General features: G+C 44.2%; 1 protein-coding gene and 1 long non-coding RNA gene across 3 annotated transcripts in view; one reads left to right on the forward strand and one right to left on the reverse strand.

Moving 5' to 3' along the window:
• Positions 1–27,411, forward strand: part of LOC311515393 (transcription elongation factor A protein 1) — a 109,242-nt gene that overhangs the window by 35,137 nt on the left and 46,694 nt on the right. Inside the window, exon 1 of one of the 2 annotated variants that reach the window (XM_084618397.1) lies at positions 13,818–14,092. The exons of the other annotated variant lie outside the window; for it this stretch is intronic. Coding sequence (XP_084474523.1) covers positions 14,024–14,092 — 69 coding nt within the window. The 5' untranslated portion in view covers positions 13,818–14,023. Of the gene's footprint in view, positions 1–13,817; positions 14,093–27,411 lie in introns of those variants that run through there. 2 annotated transcript variants of the gene reach the window in all.
• On the reverse strand, positions 10,511–13,639 carry LOC311515395. Its single transcript, XR_014710126.1, has 2 exons — positions 11,790–13,639; positions 10,511–11,077 (listed from the first exon to the last, which is right to left on the reverse strand). It is a non-coding gene; the product is annotated as an uncharacterized lncRNA (long non-coding RNA).

The following is a 27,411-nucleotide window of genomic DNA, read 5'->3' on the forward strand; positions in this document are numbered from 1 at the left end:
GCTTTAGGGACTAGATTCACCAAATCTGGTGCAAATAAATGTAAACTACTACACTTTGCATCAGTCTGGCCCACTGTGCTCCAGGAAGAGATCCTTCAGTTTTTTCCACCAAGGAGGACTGCTGTGTAGCAGTGGGGATCAGTAGGAGTTTGATGCTCGAAATTACTTCAAGGATACCTTTGAATCAACACATCTCCCTAGTTAGTGCAACATGCTTCTTGGGCTGTGCTGGACCTTTGTACCCTTTCAGATTGAAGGGAGGTTGTGTGGATTCTTTTGCAGCAGGAGCCTCTTCACTGGCAGACATGGCTACTGAGAATTCCTGCCAGGATTAGCATATGTGCTAGGTTGAATGAGCCCAGACAAGTGATCTTTTTTCTCAATATTTGTTCCATTATTTTACTAGGGGATAGAAGTTAGACCTATGGGATAGTAAATACCAAGATTGCACATTTGAAATCAGTACTGCACGTTCCTAGAATTCATTTTGTTTACTTAGATTTTATTCTTCTCACCCAGACAGAGGAAAGACATCTACAAACACTGTTAAGCTACTGAAAACAAAATTTGCTTTTTCTTGTCTGCATTTTACCCCCAAGAAATAGAGACCTACATTTTTGCTGTGACATTAGTTATGTAAAAAGAAAAGGAGTACTTGTGGCATCTTAGAGACTAACCAATTTATTTGAGCATAAGCTTTCGTGAGCTACAACAATGAAGTGAGCTGTAGCTCATGAAAGCTTATGCTCAAATAAATTGGTTAGTCTCTAAGGTGCCACAAGTACTCCTTTTCTTTTTGCGAATACAGACTAACACGGCTGTTACTCTGAAACCCATTAGTTATGTAGATTCCGAACACTAATTAATTTCAAACACATGCCTAATTTTTTGTTCAAACCAAATTGAATGTTTTGTTCAGTCGGAAGCTTTGGACCTGCTATTTGAATATTCAGTTTGTTTATAAACACAAATTGGGTTGTGAATTTTTGGACAAATCCTGCATCCATTACTGAGGCAAAACTATTGATGTCACTGGGAACATTGCCATAGTGAGGGCTGGAAGATTTGGTCTTTACCTCTTACCTTGTAAGTATTATATAATTGCACACAGTGGGTTGCTGACAAATACTATATACTAGTTACAGTATATTAGAGTTGTTAAATGTATTCTCTCTATGAAGTGTATTGCACTTCATAAAACTGTTAAAATGCATCTTTTATATATAGGCGTTACTTGACACATAATGGATATAATTTTAAGAATGTACTGTATAGGATGTTGATAATGAAGCCATATGTTTAAGGCCCGGGTATCTTAAATTTTATAAACAATCATTTTAATGCTTCAATTTCCTTTACGTTGAAGAATATAAGCAGATGTTATTTAACGTAAAAAATCAAGATGTTGTTACTTAGTTTACTCATTTATTTATGGTAAGAAACCTTGAGCTTTGTTGAAATGATTTCTATAGTAGGAAAGTGTAAAAATCTTTGTTTCTATAATTGTGAAATAAACTTCAAACAATCAGTGTTTGGAAAAAGTACTTTCAGATAACAGTTGTGTGGTAATAGTCTTTAGAAAGCCAGCTTTCATTAACAGTGTGTAATAGCAGTCACTTCAAGGATGTGGGGTATTTTATTTTATTTTTTGGGCGTTTTTTTAAGTATAATTTGCACTCTCCATCAGACAAAGAAATTGCTGTTTCCCTCTACTTGGAAGGAAAAACTGTCAGTCGGCAACAATTTATATATTTCTGTCACCTTAGTTCTGAGGTATAATCTAACTTTTTCATCTTCACACTCCCAGAAAGGAAACTGAAAGAAAATGAAACTAAGTAATTTTTTAAAATGCCCTGAGAATTATGTTGCTTATCTGCCTGGTTTTTGACTAACAAACAAGAACTTCAGTCTTCCTTAACCTGCTGTATTGGCATAGCTTTCTCCAGGCACTTCTCTGCCTTAAGGCAGGCATTTTTTCAGTAATACAGTTTTCAACATCCTTAACAGTTACAATTAGTATTTTCATTTAAAAAATCAAACAGGAAACTGCAAAGTAAGAGGTTGTATGTGATCCTAGCAGCTGGTTCCATTCTTTGATTGTTCAGTGATGTACGTACCATATGGTTACTATATCATGAGTCATATGAAGGAAGGTCGGGTAATCATAGGGAGGGAGGCTGTGATGAGACAAACTGAAAAAAGGGAAAGAGGGAAAAAAAAAGAAAAGATAAAGTTCAAAATGTATGGACTTCTTTTGTTTTGTTTGGAGCATTCAGCATTAGGATGTGACAAATCTGCTTTTTTGTACTCAGATACCAAGTAGAAGCTAACAGTGACAATACAGTAGTATGTGTGTTTAAAATTTTTTTAACTTTAAAAAAAATGTATGTTTAAGCAATTATACTCAAATTACAACACTTATATTTAAGTGCTGATCTCTATTGTCTTGAATGCAAATACTGTGTTTAAAGCACTACTTGGGTATGTAATGGATATTACACCCCTTTCCAGCATTCAGTACTAAATTGCTGCTTAAAACAAAGTCTCTCAGCTTCCTATTTAAGGATAAATGTAAAAAAGGTATTGAATGAGACTCAAAATCTTCTCCATCCCTAAAGGCAATACTGCCTTGGGTAACTCTCAAAGGCAAGGCTAATCACTGAAGATGATCTCTGACATTGAAGTCTTTTTTTAAAAAAAAGCCTTCAAATGTTAGCTCTCGGAGCTAATTTTAGAGTACTTCATTATCCCAAAAATGGTTTAGATACATCATTCAGTTACAAAAGAAAAAGTAAAGAGGGGACAGGGATAAAACTATTGGTTCTACTTTAAATTGACTTGTTGGGTCTCCTAGAGCCAAAAAATGTATGCTTTTGGAAAATTCCTTGGAAAATATGCCCATTCCTTCTTTGAGAAAAGATGTGACTTCTACTGGCCAGTTTACATAAGTAAGTAAGTTTATATAAGATACTTCAGAAGTGGCTGATCATGCCATTTCTGTAAAAATGTGAGTAGGTATACTATATTTCTAGTAATGGCAAAAAAAAAAAGTGCAGCTTGAGATTGATCAAACACTTAGTTTTGTGCTGTTATAAAAAAGCAGTACAGAAGCATCACTCGTCAGTTGAATAGGATTCTAAACCCTGACATTCTCAGTGGAGTCTGTGTAGGGGAAATGCTAATGTATTGTATCAGAAATGTGCATCAGTTACTAAGAAGAAAGATCCAGGTTAGTTATAGAGTAAAGATTATACACGGATGGTATCGGATATTGAACTTTCAACTAAAAATATAGATAGGTATGAAATTGCGGATAAATTAGCAAAAATTTAGTCAGTTTTTAAAAAAGCTTTGAAAATCTCATGGACCCAAGTGGTCAGCTGTCTTAAAATTGCCACGGTGCTGGCTTCCTGTTTGTTTCTGTTGTATTTGATACTTAAAGTTTAGTGATATATTAAGTGTTGTGCATCTGAGTTAATGACTCAAGATTGTTGAAATAACAGGCTCAATTGGAATTATTTAATCTAAGATTATCAATCAGATTAGTACAACACTATACAGAAAGTAAGAGATACATACCACCCTTTGTTGTCAGACTAAGACCTGGATAGGTATCTCTCCTGCATCTGGAAGGGCTGTGCAGTTTTTATTTCCTCGGCTAAGTTCCCATATCAGTATCATTATATAGAGTTTCAGACAAAGAAAACCTTGTTGCCAAGAATATTCACCCAGAAACATATGATGTCATTTCTATACATTCTCCGTTTATCTGATTTATGTGTGAAGGTATGAGTATTTACAGCTGGGAGAACAAACAATTCAAGATATCTTGCCGTGGGTCCTTCTTACCCCACCATCATTCTTCCATAGTAATTCCCCAACAGGAAACATCTGCTATAACAATCATCCCTTATTAGTCTATACATACTTATGTCAGCATTATATGTGTGTGTATGTATATATGTAAGTTAAGGAGATGATTTCCAAGAATATCTGGATTTGTATAGACATGAAGGCATCGGAGATTGTTAAAATATAGATAAATTCCTGAATAGGGTTAGTTATCGGTCAAGGACCAGTATTCTGGGCCCTAGAATTCAGACATACTCTTTGTTGAGGTTAAAGATTCTAAAGAATAGTTTGATTGTGAGATTATATATATAGATAGATAGATAGATAAAAACAAAGAACTAAAAGTATTAATATTTACTAACAGGTACTAACAAGAGTATACTGTAATTTTTGACTACACCGTCTGATATTTCAATGTAGGTTTTCATTAAACTTTAACATTGGCCTTTTATCAAATCTAAAATAATATAACTATTTGCAGCTGTTTTCTTAAATAATCTTTCATAAAACACATTCTATTTCCACCATTCTTGCTCATTTATTGTGCTCCGTTCTTAACCGTTTTAGAAGGGTACAAAATAATGTTTAAAATAAATAATATAGTAACTGCATATAAAGCCAATATTTCAAAATAAAGAGCAGGGAAAGATACTCTGGAACAAAGCTTAATAACGTTAGCTACATGACCAGGTAACTTGCCCAGTACTTCAGCTTTACAAGTGAATCTGCTGTGTCATTTACAAGCATATCAAAGCAAATACTAAGACTTCATTTATTGATTTATTTTATATACTTGCCAAGAAGATTATACACACATTCCCTGTTTAAATTTAAACTAGCTTTCAAATGCTAAAGCAGCTGCATCACCCACAGGGGATTTATTGCAATAGAGAATCCATGACACTAGCTGCTGCAGTAGGGAAGGGTGGGACACATGATCATGGAGTGACAAGTAATGATTATTGTTACCCCTCCAGAGCTATTTATATATTTTTCTATTAAAAATACATTTCCAAATTAGTTACAGCTACTACTGGAGATTTCAAATGAAAATATATTTATTAGCAGCACTCTTACAGATTATAAAGTGGTATTGTACAAACAGAACCTAAATTTTGTTGAATGAACTAGCTAATGAAGTATAAACAGATTGAAAGGGACACATGCTCAGCAGAACCCTCTCTTGTATGGTGTGTTTGATTTACATAAAACTAGACATGCCTCTCCTGAGGTATAATAGATATGGCCACTAACAAACAGCATACTACTTCAGAAATTACTGAGAAAGTGCAGCAGGTAAAAAATTAGCAAGCTACCTTCTCACCCCACCTTCCCCCATGGGAGGACTGTGGCTCCTGGGGCAAGTCCCAGAGTTGATTCAAGGTAGACTGTTAGTCTTTGGTTTGATGAACCTAAATTGCTGCTGTTTCTGAGATTTAAAGAAGGTCTCTATCCTGCACCCTCTGTAGGTGAACGAGAGAGGGTTGTCTGCTTGTAACTAGCTATATGTTCCCAGATCATGGAATATATCACCATGCAAACCTTTTCTCTTTTTCTTGGACAAGATTAAGATTTACGATCTTGGAAAGTGCCTTTTTACATGTGTGACGGGTTCCAACCAGGGTTTCACCTGAAACTGGGGTACCACTCAGCCCTCCAACTCATCAGCCTGGGTTTCCTCTCACACGGTGTTGCTGTGACAAGTTGCAGCCCGCTCCCAGTTTTACACACCCAGCTGCACTTGCATGCAGGCTCTGGCCAGCCACTGCATGAACCAGCAATAGAGAGGCTACAGCCAAAATAACCCCCAGTTTCCTAGTGTAAGACCCCAGAGTTGTACCATCCCACCTGGTCAAAACCCCAACCAGTATGAATTTATTATTCAGTTCACCTGCTTTTGATGTGGAGAGGAATATGCAACAGCCTTTGCTCATGGAGCTGAGATTTTCCCATAGACACTTCACTCAAAGGTACACTAGTTTAGAGCCCTGCCACCCAAGGGCTTCTGCTTCAGCCTCGGGCGGTAGGGTTTGGGTGTCGTCCCTGGTTATTCCATTAAAATGGGGTTGCATCCCACTTTGGGGTTGTCATAAATATAAAGGGAAGGGTAAACACCTTTAAAATCCCTCCTGGCCAGAGGGAAAAACCCTTTCACATGCAAAGGGTTAAGAAGCTAGGATAACCTCGCTGGAACCTGACCAAAATGACCAATGAGGAGACAAGACACTTTCAAAGCTGGAGGGGGGGAGAAACAAAGGTTCTCTCTGTCTGTGTTGCTTTTGCCGGGAACAGAAGAGGAATGGAGTCTTAGAACTTAGTAAGTAATCTAGCTAGATATGCATTAGATTCTGTTTTGTTTAAATGGCTGATAAAATAAGCTGTGCTGAATGGAATGTATATTCCTGTTTTTGTGTCTTTTTGTAACTTAAGGTTTTGCCTAGAGGGATTCTCTATGTTTTGAATCTGATTACCCTGTAAGGTATTTACCATCCTGATTTTACAGAGGTGATTCTTTTAAGAACCTGATTGCTTCTTCATTGTTCTTAAGATCCAAGGGTTTGGGTCTGTGTTCACCTATGCAAATTGGTGAGAATTTTTATCAAGCCTTCCCCAGGAAAGGGAGTGTAGGGTTTGGGGAGGATCTTTGGGGGAAAGACGTTTCCAAGCGGGCTCTTTCCCTCTTATATATTTGTTAGATGCTTGGTGGTGGCAGCAATAAAGTCCAAGGGCAAAAGGTAAAATAGTTTGTACCTTGGGGAAGTTTTAACCTAAGCTGGTAAAAATAAGCTTAGGGGTTTTTCATGCAGGTCTCCACATCTGTACCCTAGAGTTCAGAGTGGGGAAGGAACCTTAACAGGGGTCCCGACCTACAGTTTGAGAACCGCCTCCCTAGATGATGTCACACCCTACCTTATATAGTTTTAACATATGGCAGCGAACCCTTTGTTCTAAAAACAGTTCCCAACCCAATTTGTGAAAAAATACAGGTACCCAAAATGGAGTTCAGTATTATGTGGTCTGGTCATATGCTCTTGCTGAGTCATAGCAGCCATTACTTACAGGCTGGCTAAACCATTTACAGGAAGGCTAAACTCTTCCATAGTCCATTGTCTTTGCTGATGGGCCATGAACAATGTCTAGCTTCTTCACTGTTGTACCTGAAAGGCTACCTGTGAGTGTTACTCAGAGTAAGCACATTTGAAATACAGATACATAGTCAATATTCATTCAGATACAAAAATGAAACATGCACATGAATAGGACAATCATATTCAGCAAATCATAACTTTTCCAATGATACTTCACATGACTCATCTTGTACAAACTGCATCATAACCAATCATATCATAATCTTCCCCCATGATGAATATGTAGTGTAGTGTCAATATTTTCTCCACTGATTTCTTTTTTAAATATAAAGCTTTATAGGAAAAGCTGCTTGTAAAGATCTTGTGTTACACACTGAAGTGCTCAGAAGTTAAAAAGTGCCAAAGTTGCATGTAACCTTAACTAGGCCACCTTCTGTATATAAATTGATATAGTCTTTCATTCACACACTACTCCTTTAATACAAAACATTATAGTATACAATGTAGATACCATTTGTTGTACTATGTACTTCTCTGTATGTCAGATTCTGTGATGCTCAGATGAAAAGTATACAGTAAATCATATATACCAACAGATGACAGACTAAAGCTTGATATTGCAAAGAGCTCTCTGCCTTTGCAGACCCCAGTTCTCCATGAGAGCTGGGTCTTTACCTGTGTAGAGTAAGCGGTAGGAGCGGAGCTTTAGCTTTGTATTTAAGTTTCTCATCCCATTAATTGTATCCAACAAAATCTGTTCTGCTGGGGAGAAAAAGATAGTTAATTTCTTTTTTTAAAAATACAGAGTGAATAATAGTAAGAAGAGAGCTTATATCAAGTCCAGATCAGTAAGCATAAAGTGGACAATTAACCATCAAATTGTTATATGAAAAAAACCCCTTAGATTGTTGGAAAAATGGACAGGATAATTCTGAGATGTGATCATGTAATTAGACTTATTAACATAGACTCACATGGTAGGAGAATTAGAGTTTCATCTGCAACCAAATTTTGGAGTTTGCCTTGAGTGCTGAACAGTTGTTCTATTAAAGTAGTTTCTCATACATACGATCAGTTAGTCCCAAGGAAAGTGAAACTGATGAATTTAGTCATATTCATGACCAATCTTTAAGTATTTTCTGTTAGAAATCTCTAGAATCAAATCTTTTACATACTGAGATGAAACTTCACTAATTTCTCAGTATGCTGTCTTTGTAGCAGCAGGGACAATTCATTGGAACTTAGTCATAGAGTTTAAGACTAAAAATGACCACCAGATCATCTAGTCTAACCTCCTACAGGCTATTAAATGACACGCAGCCATGCTGTACCAAGCCCAGCCCGAGTAGGGAATTCTATCCTACTTGATCCTTAGTAAGTCGTCTCCTATCAGCAGGATTTGGATCTGCTAAGTAGGGGAGTTTGTCTACGCTGCATTTCATCAGCAAAACTTTTGTAGTTCGGGGGTGTTAAAAAAAAACACACACCTGAACGACAAAAGTTTAACCGACAAAACGCACCAGTGTGAACAGCACTCTCCTGCTGACAAAGCCACTGCCGCTCATGGGAATGGAAGTTTTTTGTTGGCACGACAGCTCTCTCCTGCTGACAAACAGCAGCTACACTGCATGCCTTTTAGCGGCACAGCTGTGTCGCTAAAAACCTCGTAGTGTAGCCATAGCCTTAGTAACGCCCCAGCCTCTTGTCTTTATTTTCTTCTCTCACCCTGTTGATACGTTATCTTAAGGTAGCATCTAGTGTCCTCCTAGAAAAAACAAAAAAATGTGAAAAATGTGCTTGCTGTATGCAAAACGTGTTGTCACTTCAGCTGTGTTCCTTGGCAGCTTGTTTTCCCTTAGGACGCGGATGCTGGTGCAAAACAACAGCCTGTTCCAACAGCAGCTGAAACAGACTAAAAAAATTAGTGTTGGACACGTGTTTGTCAGCAATACAAAGTTACTGGCTAAATACAAAGCAGATAATAGCCAATTCACAACAAACATTGATTTAGCAATTGTACAGATACATGAAAATCATCCAGAAATCTTTGCAGCAGATTGCACAATGGGAGCTGTGACTATGCTGAGCTTGTCTAGATTATTATTTGTTTTCATCTTCTGAAAAGGAAGGTGTATGAGCAGAAGCATTGCTACAGCCATCAGCATTCTGGTCACTAGTCACTCTTCCCATTGTCTTTTGAATTATTTTCTGGAATTTTCTTCAGTCCACCAGTCTGGTTGTAAGGTGTATGCATGTAATACTCCAAAGCAGCTGGCTTGTCATTGGCACTGGGTAGCATTTAAGTTACCTTGCTATCATTTCCTTACCTATTACAGGATGGACATTAGTAAGGTTGCATTTGCAGCTGCTGAGGCATGCAGGGTGGGTTTTTTTTTGGGGGGGGGGGGGAGAAGACATTTCCAATAAGCAAAAGCTATTTGAAAATGGTTCACTAGGCCTGAAGACTTTCATTTCATTCTATTCACTTTTTAAACTTGTTCAGGCTAACTCTGATTAAACACAATGGCTATGTTTACACTAGTTTTATTTTTTGTTTCGCACTAGTGCTGCCATTCATGTAGCTTGTCTATTGCCCCGGCATAGACTGGCTGCCAACATTTTAACTGGCTCATCTAATGCTGGTTGGGAAAATGGCAGCTGCCAGCAGCCTGTCTACACTAGAGCTGCTGCTGGTGGAACTGCAGGGGGAGGGGGGGAGAGAGAAATTTTAAGTAATAAGTCTAGAATAGACACAGCTCATTAAGACAGGAAGTGGTTGCTACCTAGACTAGGGCATAGTTTCCCAAAAGGTTTGGCCCCATCCACATTCAAAGCTGAGTTAAGCCTGAATCAGTCCAAAACAATGTTTTAAAGGGTTTCATCAAACATGGTGTAAGCCTCAGCCAGGCTTGCTTACTTAGAATCAGAGAATATCAGGGTTGGAAGGGACCTCAGGAGGTCATCTAGTCCAACCCCCTGCTCAAAGCAGGGCCAATCCCCAATTTTTGCCCCAGATCCCTAAATGGCCCCCTCAAGGATTGAACTTGTAACCCCGGGTTTAGCAGGCCAATGCTCAAACCACTGAGCTATCCCTCCCTCCCCAAAAACTTTTCAAAATCTGGCCCTTTTCTCAGACAGGCCACTTGACTGTTTTTCTTAAAAATTCCCACCTTTGCTACCTCTGGTGGAAAAACAAAGTCAGCTATAGGCACAGCCTCAAAACTATTTCCTGCCCCTGTAACCGCATAGGCACTAGCCCCACTCTAGCCTAGCTGCTGTCATTTGAACCAATGTATCATTTCACCTGTATTAGCCATGTCTACACTACAAACTTATGTCAATGCAAGTTACGTCAGATACACCCGCCTCAGTACATTGCTTGTGTGTGTGAATACTTGGCTCCTTGCATCAGTGGTGCGTGCACTCACCAGGAGTGCTTGTATCAGCATAGTGTTGTACACCAGGGATAGGTATCCCATGGTGTATGTTGTGACCTAATAAAAATGAATTATGTTCCAAATAATAGAACTTTATTCTGCAACAAAATCAGTGCAATTTGAAAACAGATATAAAAAATGTAATTTAGTAAATTTTATTAAGAAAACAGAAATTATGAAGGGGAAAACATTCATCTCTATTTCAGCTACACATACACTAACCTGTGAAAGCCACATTTAGTGTACCTGAAGCTCTGTTTGTCTTTAATTTCCCCTGGGGTGGACGGTTAGGGGTAGTGCAACAATTCCTGATGCCCCACAAAATATGTGTGTGTGTGGAGGGGGGGGGGATTTTGGGAGGTCCTGATATTGAGTTCTCAATGGGCTGCAGAGGGAAGCAAGCCCAGGATCTATAGCAACCGTGTTTGCTGCCTGAGAAGCCTCACTATGTCTCGGTGCATCTCCCTCCTTTTCTTGCTGGGACTCTTGAGCCTTTCTCCTCTCCACTTTTTCCTTCTCCAAGCTGCCTACAATGTTCATTCTGCAATGTTCATCCCTTGATGTGCTCATGGTCCAACGCTGCACTGGCTTTCAGATCTCACTGAACTTGTCATCCCAAGTCCTCTTCTTTCTCCTCCTTATCTGACTCGGGTGTTCTGTGGGTGTGAAGGGGGAACCCTAAAGGCTAGGCAATGGCAGCTGTTGAAGATAAAACACACAGAGGTACCATTGTCAGTGTATACATTAAAGAAAGCAAAACTTAAGATGCTGATCTCACTTCTCTTGCTCCCCTGAAGTTTTAAGCACTACATTCTCACTTCTTCTTGGGATTGTTTGTGCACTGTGCCAGTCACAGCAGCAGCCAGTGACTGTGGCCTGCCTGGAGTTGGGGAAATGACAGGGGAATTGTTCAGTTACATTCTAGTAGAAAAGGGCACTGATACTGAAAGTTGGCACTATTTTCCACAGGTGGTGGTGATTTATTTCACATCTGAGGGTAACAAAGGCAGAGAGAGTACAGACCTGTATGCTGTTAGTCTGTGTACTGCAGCGGTGCCTGCTGAACTTATTGCTGAACGGTTTGGGAAAGCATCTTACCACAGAGGAAGAAATAAGACAGCCCTCCCTACAAACTGTTGGCAGAGGATTTCAGAGTACCTCTATGAAAGTTTCATTGTGACCTCTCAGGAGGATTCAAGGGCATCATGTGCCCAGCGTACGTAAACAAACTGCTCCACGTGGCCATCCCCTGCCTAAACCTATAAGGGAATGAGAAGCAGATAGCAACTCTACCTCCCTTGGTTGTACCACTACCTTTTCTAGCATGAGTTAATTAATGAAAAGTCAAAACATGTATCCTGCTACTTTAGGAATGCCACCTCTGTAATTGAAAATCTATCTATCTACTTACCCTTCCCTTACATTGGGCTCGACTGGTGAACTGACTAGACTGCAGTGGGGTCAAAAACAGGTCCTGGCTTGCTGTGTACCTGGATCCCCATGGCACCTGTCGCCCATTATCCTCCTCCTCAACCACTACCACCTCCTCCTCCTCCTCCTCCGTGTTCACAGCAGGCGTCTGTGACTCAGGCTCCTTGCAGGTATCCATGCTGCTGTGGGGATTGGGGGCGGTGTCTCTGTTGAGTATAGCATGCAGCATGACACACGTAGTAAAAGTTGCAGGTCTGCAGCTTAGTATCACATCCATTCGTTGTCCTCCCTGGCCTTCTGGTATGCCTGCTGCAGCTCCTTGGCGACACTGCTGCTAGTCCCTGTTGTACTCCTTCTCCTGCATCTGCTGAACAATCCACTCATAGATGTTGATATTTCTAGGCTGGTTTGGAGCTGTGCCTTCATAGCCTCCTCTCCCCATATGACCAGAAAATCCAGTATCACCTGTCTACTCCAGACATGAGTGTGCTAGAGCATGGAGCAGCATAATCAGCTGGGTAGTTGCACTCAACAATGGAGAGCTGATAGGTGTGTTTGCCAAGTTGGGCAATCAGGAAAAAGGAGTTTCAAAAATTTGTGGGGCCTTAAAGAGGCAGGGGGAATTCTGGTCTCCATGACCCCTGAGCAATGGAATTCACATTGATGACCAGAGCAGTCCATGTGAGGCACTGTAGGACAGCTGCTAGAGGACAGTTAAGGTCAAAATAAGTAACACAGGTTCTATGCTTGCATTACATTCACCTGAGTACATTGATTGTGGCTTTAAGCTGCTTGGGGAGATGGTGTTACTATGTCGGAGTAAGGGGGCACTTATGTGGTTGGGAGACCAATTTAAGTGTACATGCGCAACTAGATTGACGTAAGCTGCCTTGAATCGACCTAACTTTGTAGTGTAGAACAGGCCTCTGTGTAGCTGACAAGAGGAGAGTTAAAACACAGTGTGGCCAGTCTACACAAGAGCTAAGGTTGGCAATTTCCAGACTAGTGTGGACACAAGCTCCAATCTCAGGTTTGGTCTATACTAGTTAGGTTGTGCTCCCCCTGATGTAAGTGCCCTACTCCACTAACAAAATGACAAAATAACTCCACCTCCACAAGAGGCATAGGGCTTACGTTAGTGTAATTAGGACAAGCCAGTGTCCATGTATACGCTAAGGGTTACTTACCTCAGCTGTTCGCTGTCATTCTTGTGAATTTCATGACTCCAGCAGGGAGCCATGAAATTGACCAAAAAAACCAAACAGGCTCACAGCTCTGGTGTCACCCTGAGGTGACTGGGGCCTCCAGCTAGAGCGTTGCTGCTCCTGGCTCCTCACTCCAAGCCAGGCTGTTGCCTCCACACTACCCTTTTTAAGTCTGTGAAAGCACTCCTGGCAAGGACGGACAGAAGGAGGGTAGTGCGGACAGGACCGCATTTACTACAGTGGCTGTAGGTGGACTTCAGTTTGTAGCGTCGAGACGCCCTTGGTGAAGTAAAACCAACAAGGGGAGCTGACAGTGGCTTGCTGGGAATCCTGCTCCCGACCAATCAACAAGCAAGGCGGTGTGGGGCTTGTGGGGAGCCTCCTTCTCTTCCGGGCAGTAACAGCGCTTCAGGGCAGAAAGGCGGAGCAGCCGTTTGTCCTTACAAGCGATCGTTGTGACCAGCCGTCCGGGCACCCGGGGCTGGAGACTGCAGCTCCCGCACCTGCCCGGGCCCAGCAATCAGCGCACCGCAGGCGGCGGGGGAACTGGCTCCCCACGGCTCTGAGGAGTCGGGTGCGGAGCTGCCGCTGGGTAGCGCGGGCCACGGTGCCTGAGCCACCTCTGCGCGCGGCGCCGCCCGGCGGACGCACCGAGCGAGCCGGAGTCTGGGCGGCGGCAGCCCTCGGTCGCCGCTGTGGGGGCAGGGCCCGCGCCGCTAACCCCGCCTTTCCCCAGCTTCTCCCCCCCCCGCCCGCGCGGGTGGATGCTCTCGGGCTGCCTCAGTGAGGTCTGCCTCCCCTGGCTGGTGCTTGATGAGCGCTGCCTGGCGCCGGCGCCGCCGCTCGGGCTGCTGGGTTCATTTGTTATCCGGCGGCCCGGCTCCATTTCTGCACTGACGGCCCTGAGCGGCTGCGTCCGTGGCCGGGTCCCCTCTCGTCTCTCGGGTGCGTCCCGCAGCAGGCCCAGCCCTCGCCGCGACGGCCGGGCCCCGCTCGGGCCTCCGCAGCCATGAATACCGAAGACGAGATCATCCGCATCGCCAAGAAGATGGACAAGATGGTGCAGAAGAAGAACGCGGTGAGCGGCCGGGAGGGGGGAACAGCCCCCCGCTCTCCTCCCGCGCGCGGCCTCCGCCCTGTTCCTGGCCAGAGCTCGGGGCCCCGGCGCTCGGCGCGCGCCACTCTCTGTCTCCTCCCCCCTCGCACGGTGCCTCGCGCCCAATTGTGAGGCCCCGCGCTCGCGCACGCCCCCAGCCGTCCCCCGAAGGTGCCTCGCGCTCTTCCCCCCTCCCCACCCCCCCCAGTCTCCCGTCTGGGCGCACTCGGTCTGCTCCCGGTGCCCGTTCGGAGAGTTGAGAGCCGGATGGGTCCGTAAGCCCCGCCGCTGAGCCGGGCGCTGCAGCGCTCCGGCACCGGGTCTCCTCTGGCCAGCCCCGCGCGCCTCCTGTGCTGCTGAGGGGCTTGTTCCAGTGTGTGCGGGCCGGGGACTCTTCTCCTCTCCCAGAGAAACCCCCCTGCCCCGCGTGGGCTGTGTCCGGGCCGGGTCACCGGGCGCGGCTGGGCTCAGGGAATACCAGCCCCCCGCTAGCTCCCCAGTGAGCCAGCCAGAGCCGCTCTCTGCCCGCCGCCGCCGTGACCGGCCCGGGAGCGAAGCAGCAGGCTCGATGGGCTTGGGGAGGGGGCGCTCAGCAAGTGGCGGGTTCGCCGGGGAGCCCCGGTGAGGCCTCGCAGCCCCGGCTGGCAGACAGGTCGGATGGCACACGTTGCCTTCCATCACGAGCATGTCACGTGAGGCGTTAAAACCCGAACTGAACAACGGAGAGAGTAGCTGTGACGCTGGGGATTAGCTGTACCAACCCTCTGACACGGCCCCCAGCACAGCATAGGCTGGCAGCTGAGCCAGTTCATATTTTTTTACTCCATGCAAATGCTAAAGCTAGACGTATTTACTGTGTTAATAAACACAAGTAGCAGCTGGTGCCGGATGAATGGAGGTGGAGTTTCACAGAACGCTTGGATCCCAGTGGTTAGCTCAAATAGAAAGCGAGGTTCTCTAGGGTTAAAGACCTCAGTTTGTTGATGTGAAGCAACGCGCAACTTGGGCAGTTAACACGGAATGCTTATCCCATGTCACTGCAAGAGTCCAGGGACAGTTCAGGTGAATTATGAAGCTTTGAGAAATAATACCATCCTTACTGTATCATTTACTGGTATTTTCTGTATGGACTAGTAATTCAGACAACAGTATTTAAAGTTAGATTTTTGTGTTTAACGAGGTTGTTAAATCCTAAATCTCATTGAGTCTTCAGCAATGAGCTGACTGGGCATCCTCTCTAAAGAATTTTTCTTAACTAGATGCAGTGTGGAAAATTTTGTTTTCTGTCTAAGGTGTATCCTTTCCACGGTTGCTCTTCCTAGACTTATCTGTGTTAGAAATATTACTTGTTGCAGGGAACGTATTACGGTTTGACTGGTGCTGAATCCAGTCTAATTGTGACTGTAGACCAGGACAAACTATGTTCAGTACTGTTTCAGTAACCTTGATGTATCTTAATCAACCCTATCAGTTAAACCAGGTTCAGCACCAGTGTAGCTAGACTTGTTGCTGACACCCATTGGTGGCAACAGGTAGCTTTCCTAGTCTACACAAGGTTCTTGGGTTTGACTGACATTTTTCTAACAGGATGAATATTCTCAGTTTTTCTCTCTCTCTCTCTCTTCCCCTTGGTTTATTCATTTGATGATTTCTTTTTTTCTGCTCCCTGCTTATTTCATTCCACATGCACATGTGGGTGTCAAGGGCAATAAGCACAGATAGTTACAATAATACCCTCAATTACAGGAAGAGCACCTGGATTCAATTCAATGGGTTTTTCTTTTCTATGTTTTCTGTAATTTTTTTTTGCAAATTGTAAGGTACAGTAAAACCTGCTAGAGAGACCTTACAATTTGCAAAAAAAATTACAGAAAACATAGAAAAGAAAAACCCATTGAATTGAATCCAGGTGCTCTTCCTGTAATTGAGGGTATTATTGTAACTATCCTTTCCTAGTCTACACTATCAGGAAGGGATGATTTTATTTAACCTACCATTGAAAATCTTTCTCTATGGCTTATACAGAACATTGAGCTGTAGTATCCCAGTTGTCTGGAATGTAACTTGTGATGAATTGAGAAGTATAACATCAACATGGACATCCACTTTTCATGGGTAGACTATTGGTACTCTGTTAACAATAAATTGGCTTGTTAAATTGCTGCAGTGCTGAACTAATATATTCACGGTATGTCTACACTACGAAATTAGGTTGAATTTATAGAAGTCAGTTTTTTTAGAAATTGATTTTATACAGTCGATTGTGTGTGTTCCCACTTAAGAGCATTAAGTCAGCAGAGTGTATCCACAGTACTGAGGCTACCATCGACTTCTGGAGCGTTGCACTGTGGGTAGCTATCCCACAGTTCTTGCAGTCTCCGCCGCCCATTGGAATTCTGGGTTGAGATCCCAATGCCTGATGGAGCAAAAACATTGTCGCGGGTGGTTCTGGGTACATGTTGTCAGGCTCCCCCCCGCGTGAAAGCAACGGGTTACCTGTGCAGACGCCATACCATGGCAAGCATGGAGCCCCCTCAGTTCACTGTCACCGTATGTGTCCTGGGTGCTGGCAGACGTGGTATTGCATTGCTACACAGCAGCAGCTCATTGCCTTGTGGCAGCAGACGCTGCAGTATGGTGATTTAGTTGGGGATTGGTCCTGCTCTGAGCAGGGGGTTGGACTAGATGACCTCCTGAGGTCCCTTCCAATCCTGATATTCTATGATTCTGTGACTGGTGGCCATCGTCATCATCTCCTGCTAGATGCTGGTGCTCTTGGCCGACCTTGATGCTCCTGCTAGATGCTCGGTGCTCTTGGCCGACCTCGGTGAGGTTGGTCGGGGGCGCCTGGGCAGACATGGGTGCTCCTGGCAGACTTTGGTGAGGTCTGTCAGGGGCGCCTGGACATAAATGGGAGTGATTCCAGGTCATTCTCTTCTTAAGTTTGGTCTCATGGAGATTCAGTCTGCCTGGAAACGATGATGGCTACAGTCGTACTGCACCGTCTGCTGGTGAGCACCCAGGAGACGACGATGGCTAGCAGTCGTACTGCACCATCTGCTGCCAGCCTACCCCTTGCTCTCCTCTCCCTCCCTCTGTGAAAGCAACGGCCGACAATAATTTTGCGCCTTTTTCTGTGTGGGTGCCATATTGCTGTCAGCATTGTCATCACCCGCCGCTGCCACTCTGCTCTCCTGCAGATGCCATACCACAGCAAGCATGGAGCCCGCTCAGATCACCATGCCAGTCATGAGCGTTGTAAAGACCACGCACGTTATTCAGCAGTATATGCAGAACCTGCAAAAGGAGGCAACGGCAGCGCAGTGACGAGAGTCATGAGGACATGGACACAGACTTCTCTCAAAGTACAGGCCCTGGCAATTTGGACATCATGGTGGTAATGGGGCAGGTTCATGCCGTGGAATGCCGATTCTGGGCCCGGGAAACAAGCACAGACTGGTGGGACCACATAGTGCTGCAGGTCTGGGACGATTCCCAGTGGCTGCGAAACTTTCGCTTGCGTAAGGGCACTTCCATAGAACTTTGTGACTTGCTTTCCCCTGCCCTGAAATGCAAGAATACCAAGATGAGAGCAGCCCTCACAGTTTACAAGCGAGTGGCGATAGCCCTGTGGAAGCTTGCAACTCCAGACAGATACAGGTCAGTCGGGCATCAATTTGGAGTGGGCAAACCTACTATGGGGGCTGCTGTGATCCAAGTAGCCAACGCAATCACTGAGCTGCTGCTATCAAGGGTAGTAACTCTGGGAAATGTGCAGGTCATAGTGGATGGCTTTGCTGCAATGGGATTCCCTAACTGTGGTGGGGTCATAGACGGAACCCATATCCCTATCTTGGCACCGGACCACCAAGGCAGCAAGTACACAAACCAAAAGGGGTACTTTTCAATGGTACTGCAAGCACTGGTGGATCACAAAGGACGTTTCACCAACATCAACGTGGGATGGCCGGGAAAGGTACATGACGCTCGCATCTTCAGGAATTCTGGTCTGTTTCAACAGCTGCAGCAAGGGACTTTCTTCCCAGACCAGAAAATAACCGATGGGGATGTTGAAATGCCTATAGTTATCCTTGGGGACCTAGCCTACCCCTTGCTCCCATGGCTTATGAAGCCATACACAAGCAGCCTGGACAGTAGTCAGGAGCTGTTCAACTATAGGTTGAGCAAGTGCAGAATGGTGGTAGAATGTGCATTTGGACGTTTAAAAGCCTGCTGGCACAGTTTACTGACTCGCTTAGACCTCAGCGAAACGAATATTCCCATTGTTATTACTGCTTGCTGTGCGCTCCACAGTATCTGTGAGAATTAAGGGGGAGATGTTTATGGTGGGGTGGGAGGTTGAGGCAAATTGCCTGGCCGCTGATTACGCACAGCCAGACACCAGGGAGGTTAGAAGAGTACAGGAGGGCGCGGTATGCATCAGAGAAGCTTTGAAAACCAGTTTCAGGAATGGCCAGGCTACGGTGTAAAAGTTGTTTGTTTCTCCTTGATGAAAACCCACCCCCTTGGTTCACTCTCTTTCCCTGTAAGCCAACCGCTCTCCCCTCCCTCCTTCAATCACCGCTTGCAGAGGCAATAAAGTCATTATTGTTTCAAATTAATACATTCTTTATTAATTCATCACTGCCAAGGTAGCCCGGGATGGGTCGGGGAGGAGGGAAGCACCGGGTGGGGTGGGGGAGGAGGGAAGGACAAGGCCATACTGCACTTTAAAACTTACTGAATGCCAGCTTTCTGTTGCTTGTGCAGTACTCTGGGGTGGAGTGGTTGGGTGCCCGGAGGCCCCCTCATCGCATTCTTGGGTGTCTGGGTGAGGAGGCTATGGAAGTTGGGGAGGAGGGCAGTTGGTTACACAGGGGCTGTAGCGGCGGTCTGTACTCTTGCCTTTCCTGCAGCTCAACCATATGCTGGAGCACATCAGTTTGATCCTCCAGCAGCCTCAGCATTGCCTCCTGTCCTCTGTCAGCAAGCTGACACCACCTATCATCTTCAGCCCACCACCTGTCCTTGCGTTCATATTGTGCTTTCCTGGACTCTGACATTGCTTGCCTCCACACATTCTGCTGGGATCTTTCAGTGTGGGAGGACTGCATGAACTCAGAACATTTCATTGCGAGTGTGTTTTTTTTCGCCTTCTAATTTTCGCTAGCCTCTGGGACAGAGATGACAGTGTGAGTGTTGAAACATTTGCAGCTGCGGGAGGAGGGAAAAAAGGGAGAGTAGTAGTTTAAAAAGACTCATTTTAGAGAACAATGGGTAGACTCTCTTTCATGGTGAACCTTGTTGTTAACGTTACATAGCATATGTGCTTTCGGTACAAGATCATATTTTGCCTCTTATATTGAGGGTCTGCCGGTTTGGTGTGAGAGATCACACACGCAGGGCTGGGCAACAGAATTTGGCTTGCAGGCAGCCATGGTAAGCCACAGTCTTTTGGCTTCTTTCCCCTTCATAACATGTGGGAATGGTTTCAAACAGCAGTGCCCTCATTTCCCACACCAAGCAGCCATTAGGCTGGCCATTTAAAATGGGTTGGCAATTTAAAAGGAGGGGCTGTGGTTTTCGGGCTAACGTGCAGCACAAACCCAACTAACCCCCCGCCCCCATACACCCAATTCCATGGGATGATGGCTTCACCCCTCCCCACACCGCGTGGCTAATAGCGGAGAAGATTTCTGTTCAGCTACAGGCATGCAGCTCAGCAGGAACGGCCACCTCTGAATGTCCCCTTAATAAAATTACCCTATTTCAACCAGGTGACCATGAGGAGTGACCATCCAGGAGAGCTTTATGGAGATGTCCCTGGAGGATTTCCGCTCCATCCCCAGACACATTAACAGACTTTTCCAGTAGCTGTACTAGCTGTGAATGCATCCCAAGTCTTCAGGGCAAATTAATCATTAAACATGCTTGCTTTCAAACCATGTATTATATTTACAAAGGTACACTCACCAGAGGTCCCTTCTCTGCCTGACGGGTCCAGGAGCCCACCTTGGGTGGGTTCGGGGGGTACTGGCTCCAGGCCCAGGGTGAGAAACAGTTCCTGGCTCTTGGGGAAAATGGTTTCTCCACTTGCTTGCAGTGTGCTATCTTCAGCTTCCTCCTCATCTTCCTCGTCTCCAAAATGCTCATCCCTGTTGCGTGATAATCCATTGATGTAGTCAAAGTAGAGGGGTGGTGTAGTGGTGGCTGCACCCCCTAGAATGGCATGCAGGTCATCATAGAAGCAGCATGTCTGGGGCTCTGACCCCGAGCAGCCATTTGCCTCTCTGGTTTTTGGTAGCCTTGCCTGAGCTCCTTAAGTTTCACATGGCACTGCTGCGGGTCCCTGTTATAGCCTCTGTCCTTCATGCCCTTGGAGATGGTTTTAAAATGTTTGGGCATTTCGTCTTTTGGAACGGAGTTCTGATAGCACGGATTCGTCTCCCCATACAGCGATCAGATCCCGTACCTCCCGTTCAGTCCATGCAGGAGCTCTTTTGCAATTCTGGGACTCCATCATGGTCACCTCTGCTGATGAGATCTGCACTCACCTGCAGCTTGCCACGCTGGCCAAACAGGAAATGAGATTCAGAAGTTCAGGGGCCTTTTCCTGTCTACCTGGCCAATGCATCTGAGTTGAGAGCGCTGTCCAGAGTGGTCACAATGGCGCAGTCTGGGATAGCTCTTGGAGGCCAATACCGTCGAATTGCCACCACACTACCCCAAATTCGACCCGGCAAGGTTGATTTCAGTGCTAATCCCCTCATCGGGGGAGGAGTACAGAAATCGATTTTTAAGAGCCCTTTAAGTCAAAAAATATGGCTTCGTCGTGTGGAGGGGTGCAGGGTTAAATTGATCTAACGCTGCTAAATTTGACCTAAACTCGTAGTGTAGACCAGGGCTCAGCTTAATCAACAGTAGTAATATGTAGTTTTTTCAACTGGCAATCATACAAGATTGTATTGATATACTACACTTTATAACATGCAACACTTGACACACATCTCAGATACGTTATATTATTCCTCCAATAAGATTGTAATTGAAATGTGTGCTATTCATTATTCGGTTGCACCTTACCTGTAGCCTTAGTTAAAAATGTGTACCATTTATTTTTATATAAGTGTAATGAATGAACTTATTGAAATGCATAAGAGCAGGTGGGCAGAGGTAATGTTGCACATACGAATTTTCAAAATTCAAGGACAGTTCAGTAAGTTTAGAGAAGAAAAGATAAGAGGAAGTATTCTTACTAGATTTAAATGGCAGCTCCCTTTAATAGAACCAACCATTACTGTGTAACTAACTTGACAAAGGTATTCTTTAAAAAAGTTACTTTAATTTTAAAAAGTTATAGGTTTTAAACCAGTCGATGCAGACATTTTTCCTCTGATTGTCATTTGATTAATCTGGGTGAGTTGTGTGGGGATATTTTTTTGTTTTGTTTGTAAACTGTACTAGCTTCATATTGAGACTTGTTCCTCAGTTATTGAGGGTGTCAACAAATCAATTGTGAAAAGGGAGTATGGTTTTTAAGGATTTTACATGGGAATAAAGTTACTTTAAAAGTTTAATTGCCTTTTCAGGTGGATGGCTGTGCATGACCAAGATGAGACTGTAAGCATAGGTCCTTTCACCAGTTAGCAGATTCAACTGAAATTTTGAACTCCTGGTTTTTTTGTGCAGAAAATTGTGTCGCTACTTCACGAAATAGTTGCTGTGACACAGCGGTTTTTGACCTCTTTCATACATTAGCTCTATGTTAAAACAGAAATAGTGTTGGGTTATTCCTGTCACAGAGTCCCCGGGGTGTAACCTGGACTGTGGCACCTCTGAGCCCTCCAAATCCAACAACATGCGGTGTCCCTATCACACTGTGATGCTGTGATAAGCTCCAACCCTCTGTCGGGTACTCCACTTACACAGCCATCCACAGCAGGGACGCATCCAACTGAGTTATATGAATGATCTCCCAGCCACTCATGAACCATCAGTAGAGAGGCTTCAGCCAATTTCCACCCAGCTCCAGCCCTACACCCCAGAACTGTGCTGTCTTGAACTGCTCAGAAGCCTGCTCATTACTTAGTTCACCAGTTTTTCATAGGAAAGTGGACCTGCACCAGCCATTGTAATTTGAACTAAGCTTCCTCAAACACTTCAACCAAAAACGCACTGTTTTAGGTAAAATACAAAACAGATTTGAAGTGTTTATAAGTAGCAGGCATGGAGATCAAAGTTGGTTACCTAAGAAATAAAAATGCAATCTAAATTCTGACTTTTAACAGACTAAGTAAGATTTGAATCCTAACAGATGTTACAGGCACTTTATAGTTCCTCAATACACAGACTAGACTTCCTTCCAGGCGACCTTCCAGGGGTTGAGATGGGAGCAAGGGGAAGAGAAGCCAAGTGATTATGTCACTGTCGCTCTTTTATACTTTCTTCTAGCTGCTAGAAAGATCCTTGCTGTGACATGGGTTAATCCACCCCCATGGCATATGTGCGGGACCGGATTAACTCTCCTGTGGGCTTGGGGCTATTAGATTTTGTTGGGTCCCTGTATGCAAGTCTTTTTTCAAATTTAAAACAAAACGATCACAATTATGGCATCAAGGCTATTAATGCTGTACTAAATTTGCCTTTTAATTAACATAAAGACGTTCTGTGGTTACATTTCAGTCTTAAAACCTGTAGAATATAGTTAATTCAAAATAACCTACTTCTTACCTTAGAACAGCTGTCAAGTTAGTTTCTTTCTGGGAGGGAGTTTGGGTGCAGGAGGGGGCTCCAGGCTGGGGCAGAGTGTTGGGGTGTAGGAGAGGATGAGGGATACAAGCTCTGGGAGGGAGTTTGGTGCAGGAGGGAATTCTGACCGGGGGCACGGGGTTGGGGTGCAGGAGGGGGTACGAGATATTGGCTCTGGCCGGGAGGTGCTTACCACAGGCAGCTCCCAGCCGGTGGCGCAGCAGGGTGCAGGTAGGCTGCATGCCGTGGCCCCTGCCACTCCCGGAAGTGGCCGACTGCTGGCACGTCTCTGTGCACCCCTCAGGGGAGGGGGACAGCGTGTCTATGTGTGCTACCAGCAAGCGCTGCCCCTGCAGCTTCCGTTGGCCAGATCCTGGCCAATGGGGGCTGCGGGGATGGTGCTGGGGGTGGGGATAATGCGTGGAGATGCCTCCCCCACCACCAGGGGCCACAGAGACATGCCAGCAGCCGGCCACTTCCGGGAGCTGCATGGGGACACGGCATGCAGGCAGCCTGCCTGAACCCTGCTGTGCTGGGGCCCTCCTCAGCTCGGGGCCCTGGGCTGCAGTCCTTAAAGCCCCTGTGTTAATGCAGCCTTGCGTATGTGCCTTCTCTGAGAAACCTCTGGGATAGTGGATTCTTTTTCATGGGCCACCAACCCCTGTCTGGCCCTCCTTTGTTGCAACTGAAAGGTTTGCTGTGGGTATCTCCCAACCTCACAACATATTTCAGCAGCATGTATAGCAATACTTCATAACTTCACATACAATGGTAGTATCTACAAGTCAACAGGATATTAATGGTCAACTGATCAAGACTTAAAATGTTACCTCACAAAGTATACTTTGTTCAAAACAATCATAATTATATGATAGTGCTGAATATGGGGGTTCCACAGTGCTACTTTGAGGTACAGTGTTACAATCCCCTCTTTTTCCCCCACCTCCAGTCTAGCCATAAAGAAAGGAAGGGTCGTAATGACTTAATGAATAACTCTAACAGCACAGCACTAACATACATCTTAACACCAGGAGAAGATGCTGATGACTCTTACTTAGACTTTCACCTCAAGCATAATTCAGCAGATTACGAAAACATGTCTGAAGCTAGACCTTTCAATGATATCTGAAATACCAACAGTTCAGTGTAGAACTTCACCTCCTGTTTTGCTCATCCCCAGCATATGGAAAATGTCTAAAGTTGGCCAGAGGTTTCCCAGGTGCCATACTTTTGGGCAGGAGGGGCAGAGTTGAGTTGTGACCCTCCATTGTACTTCAAATCAGAGAAAAGAAGGCCTGTAAAGATTACAAAAAATTAAAAAAAAAAAAATTAAAAGTGCAAGGATTTATACTTTACCCTGTATTTCTTGGAAGACCAGTCCTATGGGTGGCTGAGCAGCCAGCTCTGTTACTGAAGAGATACCAAGGCAGCGAAACCTGACAATTTTTTATTCAATTCTCAAAAGACTTCGATTTTTGTTTTCTTTTGTTAACACTTAATTCTAATAAAAGGGGCGAGGGTGGGGGAGAGAGAAGCTTTCTGAATTAAAGATTCACCATCCCTGCCCTTTCAAGCAAGAGTCTGAGAAAGTTCTCAATTGATATTTGTAGTCCCTTCAACTGAGACCTTCAGCAAAAAAAACAGGAAAACTATTTTTAAAACTGAAAATTGGATTTGGTAGAAATGTTAATTGCAAATTCTTTAGTTTGTTTGCACATTCCCTAGCACATTGTTAGTTGTATTCCACTGGTATCCACAATCAGTATTTGTACAAAGAGGATCTGAGAGTATTCCTATCCTCATGGGTTCTGCTTTTGTCTTTGATATATAGATCTAAAATAAACAGATCACCACTCACAACTAGCAAGTCCCTATCTTTTGTGTAGCATGAACCCATGACAAATAGATATTTGACATACCAAAATTTAGGAAATCAAGGATCAGACTTACCTAATGAAAAGTCTTTGCATGCAGTACAATTACAAACATTCCTTAGTGTTGTGGTCTCTTACTGTATTTATCAACAGAGCTAGCCAAAATTTGGTAATTCAGTTTCATGGGAGATTTTGACTTTCCTGCAACTGGGAATTTTATATATATAATGAGTTTTAGAAAAACCAGCATATGGGGTTTCTGAAAGGAAGTGTGCCTCCTGGGAATTCAGCTGCTGCTAACTGAAATTGACATGGTTATCAGGTTCACTACTGCCCACCACTGCTTAACAGTGGTGAAACTGTCAGGGGTCCTATGTCAGTTTCAGTAGCAGTTGCCAAGGCTTCCAGGGTCCCCAACTCTGAGGGAGTCCATATGGTGGAGCTGCCTGAGAGCTATGGACCTGGAAGCCTGTCCCAGGGCTTCCAGGCTCCCTACTGTGGAGCAAAAACTTCTGGGCTTCTGGCTCCATAGGAGGTGAGAAATTGGAGGCTCTGGGGCAGCCGGTATAGAGGGACTATCCCAGAGCAATGGACTCTGGAAGCCCCAGGTTCGCAGTAGCCTGTCCTGCAAGTTTCTAGTGGAAACTGTCTGGCAGGCAGGGTTCCATTGAAGTTCGACCTTTGGTTCAACAAAAGTTCTTTGAAGCTGAAATGTTTTGTGGAATTTTTTGATGAAACCCTGTTTAATTGGGAAATAGGCTCTTTTTAACAGGCCTCTTTGGATAGTCTGTGGTCAACATTTTATGCAAATAATGCTTTAAGGTATGGATACATTCAGTCTCAAAAATACAGTCTTTAGCAAATATTTAATAATTGTCCAAGTTATGTCTTTCGACAGGACTTTTAATATTAAATATTGTCACACTTATTTTAGTGTTTGTTTAGAAATCATTCTAGACCCCACTATTTAAGAATGGCTAGTGGAACTTTTCCCCATACCTACAGTATTTCAGGAAAGTGCATTTTCCAAGAAGTTTCAGTTTCCAAACAATTTGTTAATAATTTTACATGCAGTACTACTCTTTTCTTCTATATTTTATATAACTTTAGTATTTATTATGGAATTCTCTTTACATTGTCTATTCTTTGCTGCTCCCTTTTCTATAATTAAACTAAACTATAGCTGTTTGGTGTGCTGGCTTCTAAATGACTGAAGCTCAGAACAGGTTTGCCTTTTGTGGCAAGTAGAATGTAGCTTCATTGCAATTAACTAATATTAGAAAATTAATAGAGGGGAAGAAGGCTTTCTGATTAAAGCAGAGGATGGTAGGGTAGAGTCAAGACACATATGTCTTGTGACACTTTAGGAAGTTTCTGCTTGTTTCCACATCTGTAAAATGGGAATAATATTTCCTTACCTCTGGGGGTTGTAGACTTCTTAATTCATTAATGTTGGTAAAACAGTTTGAGACCACAGAGTGGAAGGCATTATGGAAATGCAGAGTACTAGGTACCAGTATTTAAATCAGTTAATTTTTTGGATAATTTAGTAAAGATTCAGAGAGAGACACATATGGGAGGGGATGAATCATAACAGGTATAAACAACATAGTTACCAATAGTATTTCGATAACGTCACAAAGTAGAATCAATGATAGAATCATAGAATATCAGGGTTGGAAGGGACCTCAGGAGGTCATCTAGTCCAACCCCCTGCTCAAAGCAGGACCAATCCCCAATTAAATCATCCCAGCCATGGTTTTGTCAAGCCTGACCTTAAAAACTTCTAAGGAAGGAGATTCTACCACTTCCCTAGGTAATGCATTCCAATGTTTCACCATCCTCCTAGTGAAGAAGTTTTTCCTAATATTCAACCTAAACCTCCCCCACTGCAACTTGAGACCATTACTCCTTGTCCTGTCCTCTTCTACCACTGAGAATAGTCTAGAACCATCCTCTCTGGAACCACCTCTCAGGTAGTTGAAAGCAGCTATCAAATCTCCTCTCATTCTTCTCTTCTGCAGACTAAACAATCCCAGTTCCCTCAGCCTCTCCTCATAAGTCATGTGTTCCAGACCCCTAATCATTTTTGTTGCCCTTTGCTGGACTCTCTCCAATTTATCCACATCCTTCTTCTAGTGCGGGGCCCAAAACTGGACACAGTACTCCAGATGAGGCCTCACCAATGTCGAATAGAGGGGAATGATCACGTCCCTCGATCTGCTCGCTCTGCCCCTACTTATACATCCCAAAATGCCATTGGCCTTATTGGCATCAAGGGCACACTGCTGACTCATATCCAGCTTCTCGTCCACTGTCACCCCTAGGTCCTTTTCTGTAGAACTGCTGCCTAGCCATTTGGTCCCTAGTCTGTAGCTGTGCATTGGGTTCTTCCGTCCTAAGTGCAGGACCCTGCACTTATCCTTATTGAACCTCATCAGATTTCTTTTGGCCCAATCCTCCAATTTGTCTAGGTCCCTCTGTATCCTATCCCTGCCCTCCAGCGTATCAACCATTCCTCCCAGTTTAGTATCCTCTGCAAATTTGCTGAGAGTGCAATCCACACCATCCTCCAGATCATTTATGAAGATATTGAACAAAACCGGCCCCAGGACCGACCCCTGGGGCACTCCACTTGACACCGGCTGCCAACTAGACATGGAGCCATTGATCACTACC

Source organism: Lepidochelys olivacea (assembly GCF_965140295.1).
Source record: "Lepidochelys olivacea isolate rLepOli2 genome assembly, chromosome: 2".
Classification (NCBI taxonomy): Eukaryota; Metazoa; Chordata; order Testudines; family Cheloniidae; genus Lepidochelys; species Lepidochelys olivacea.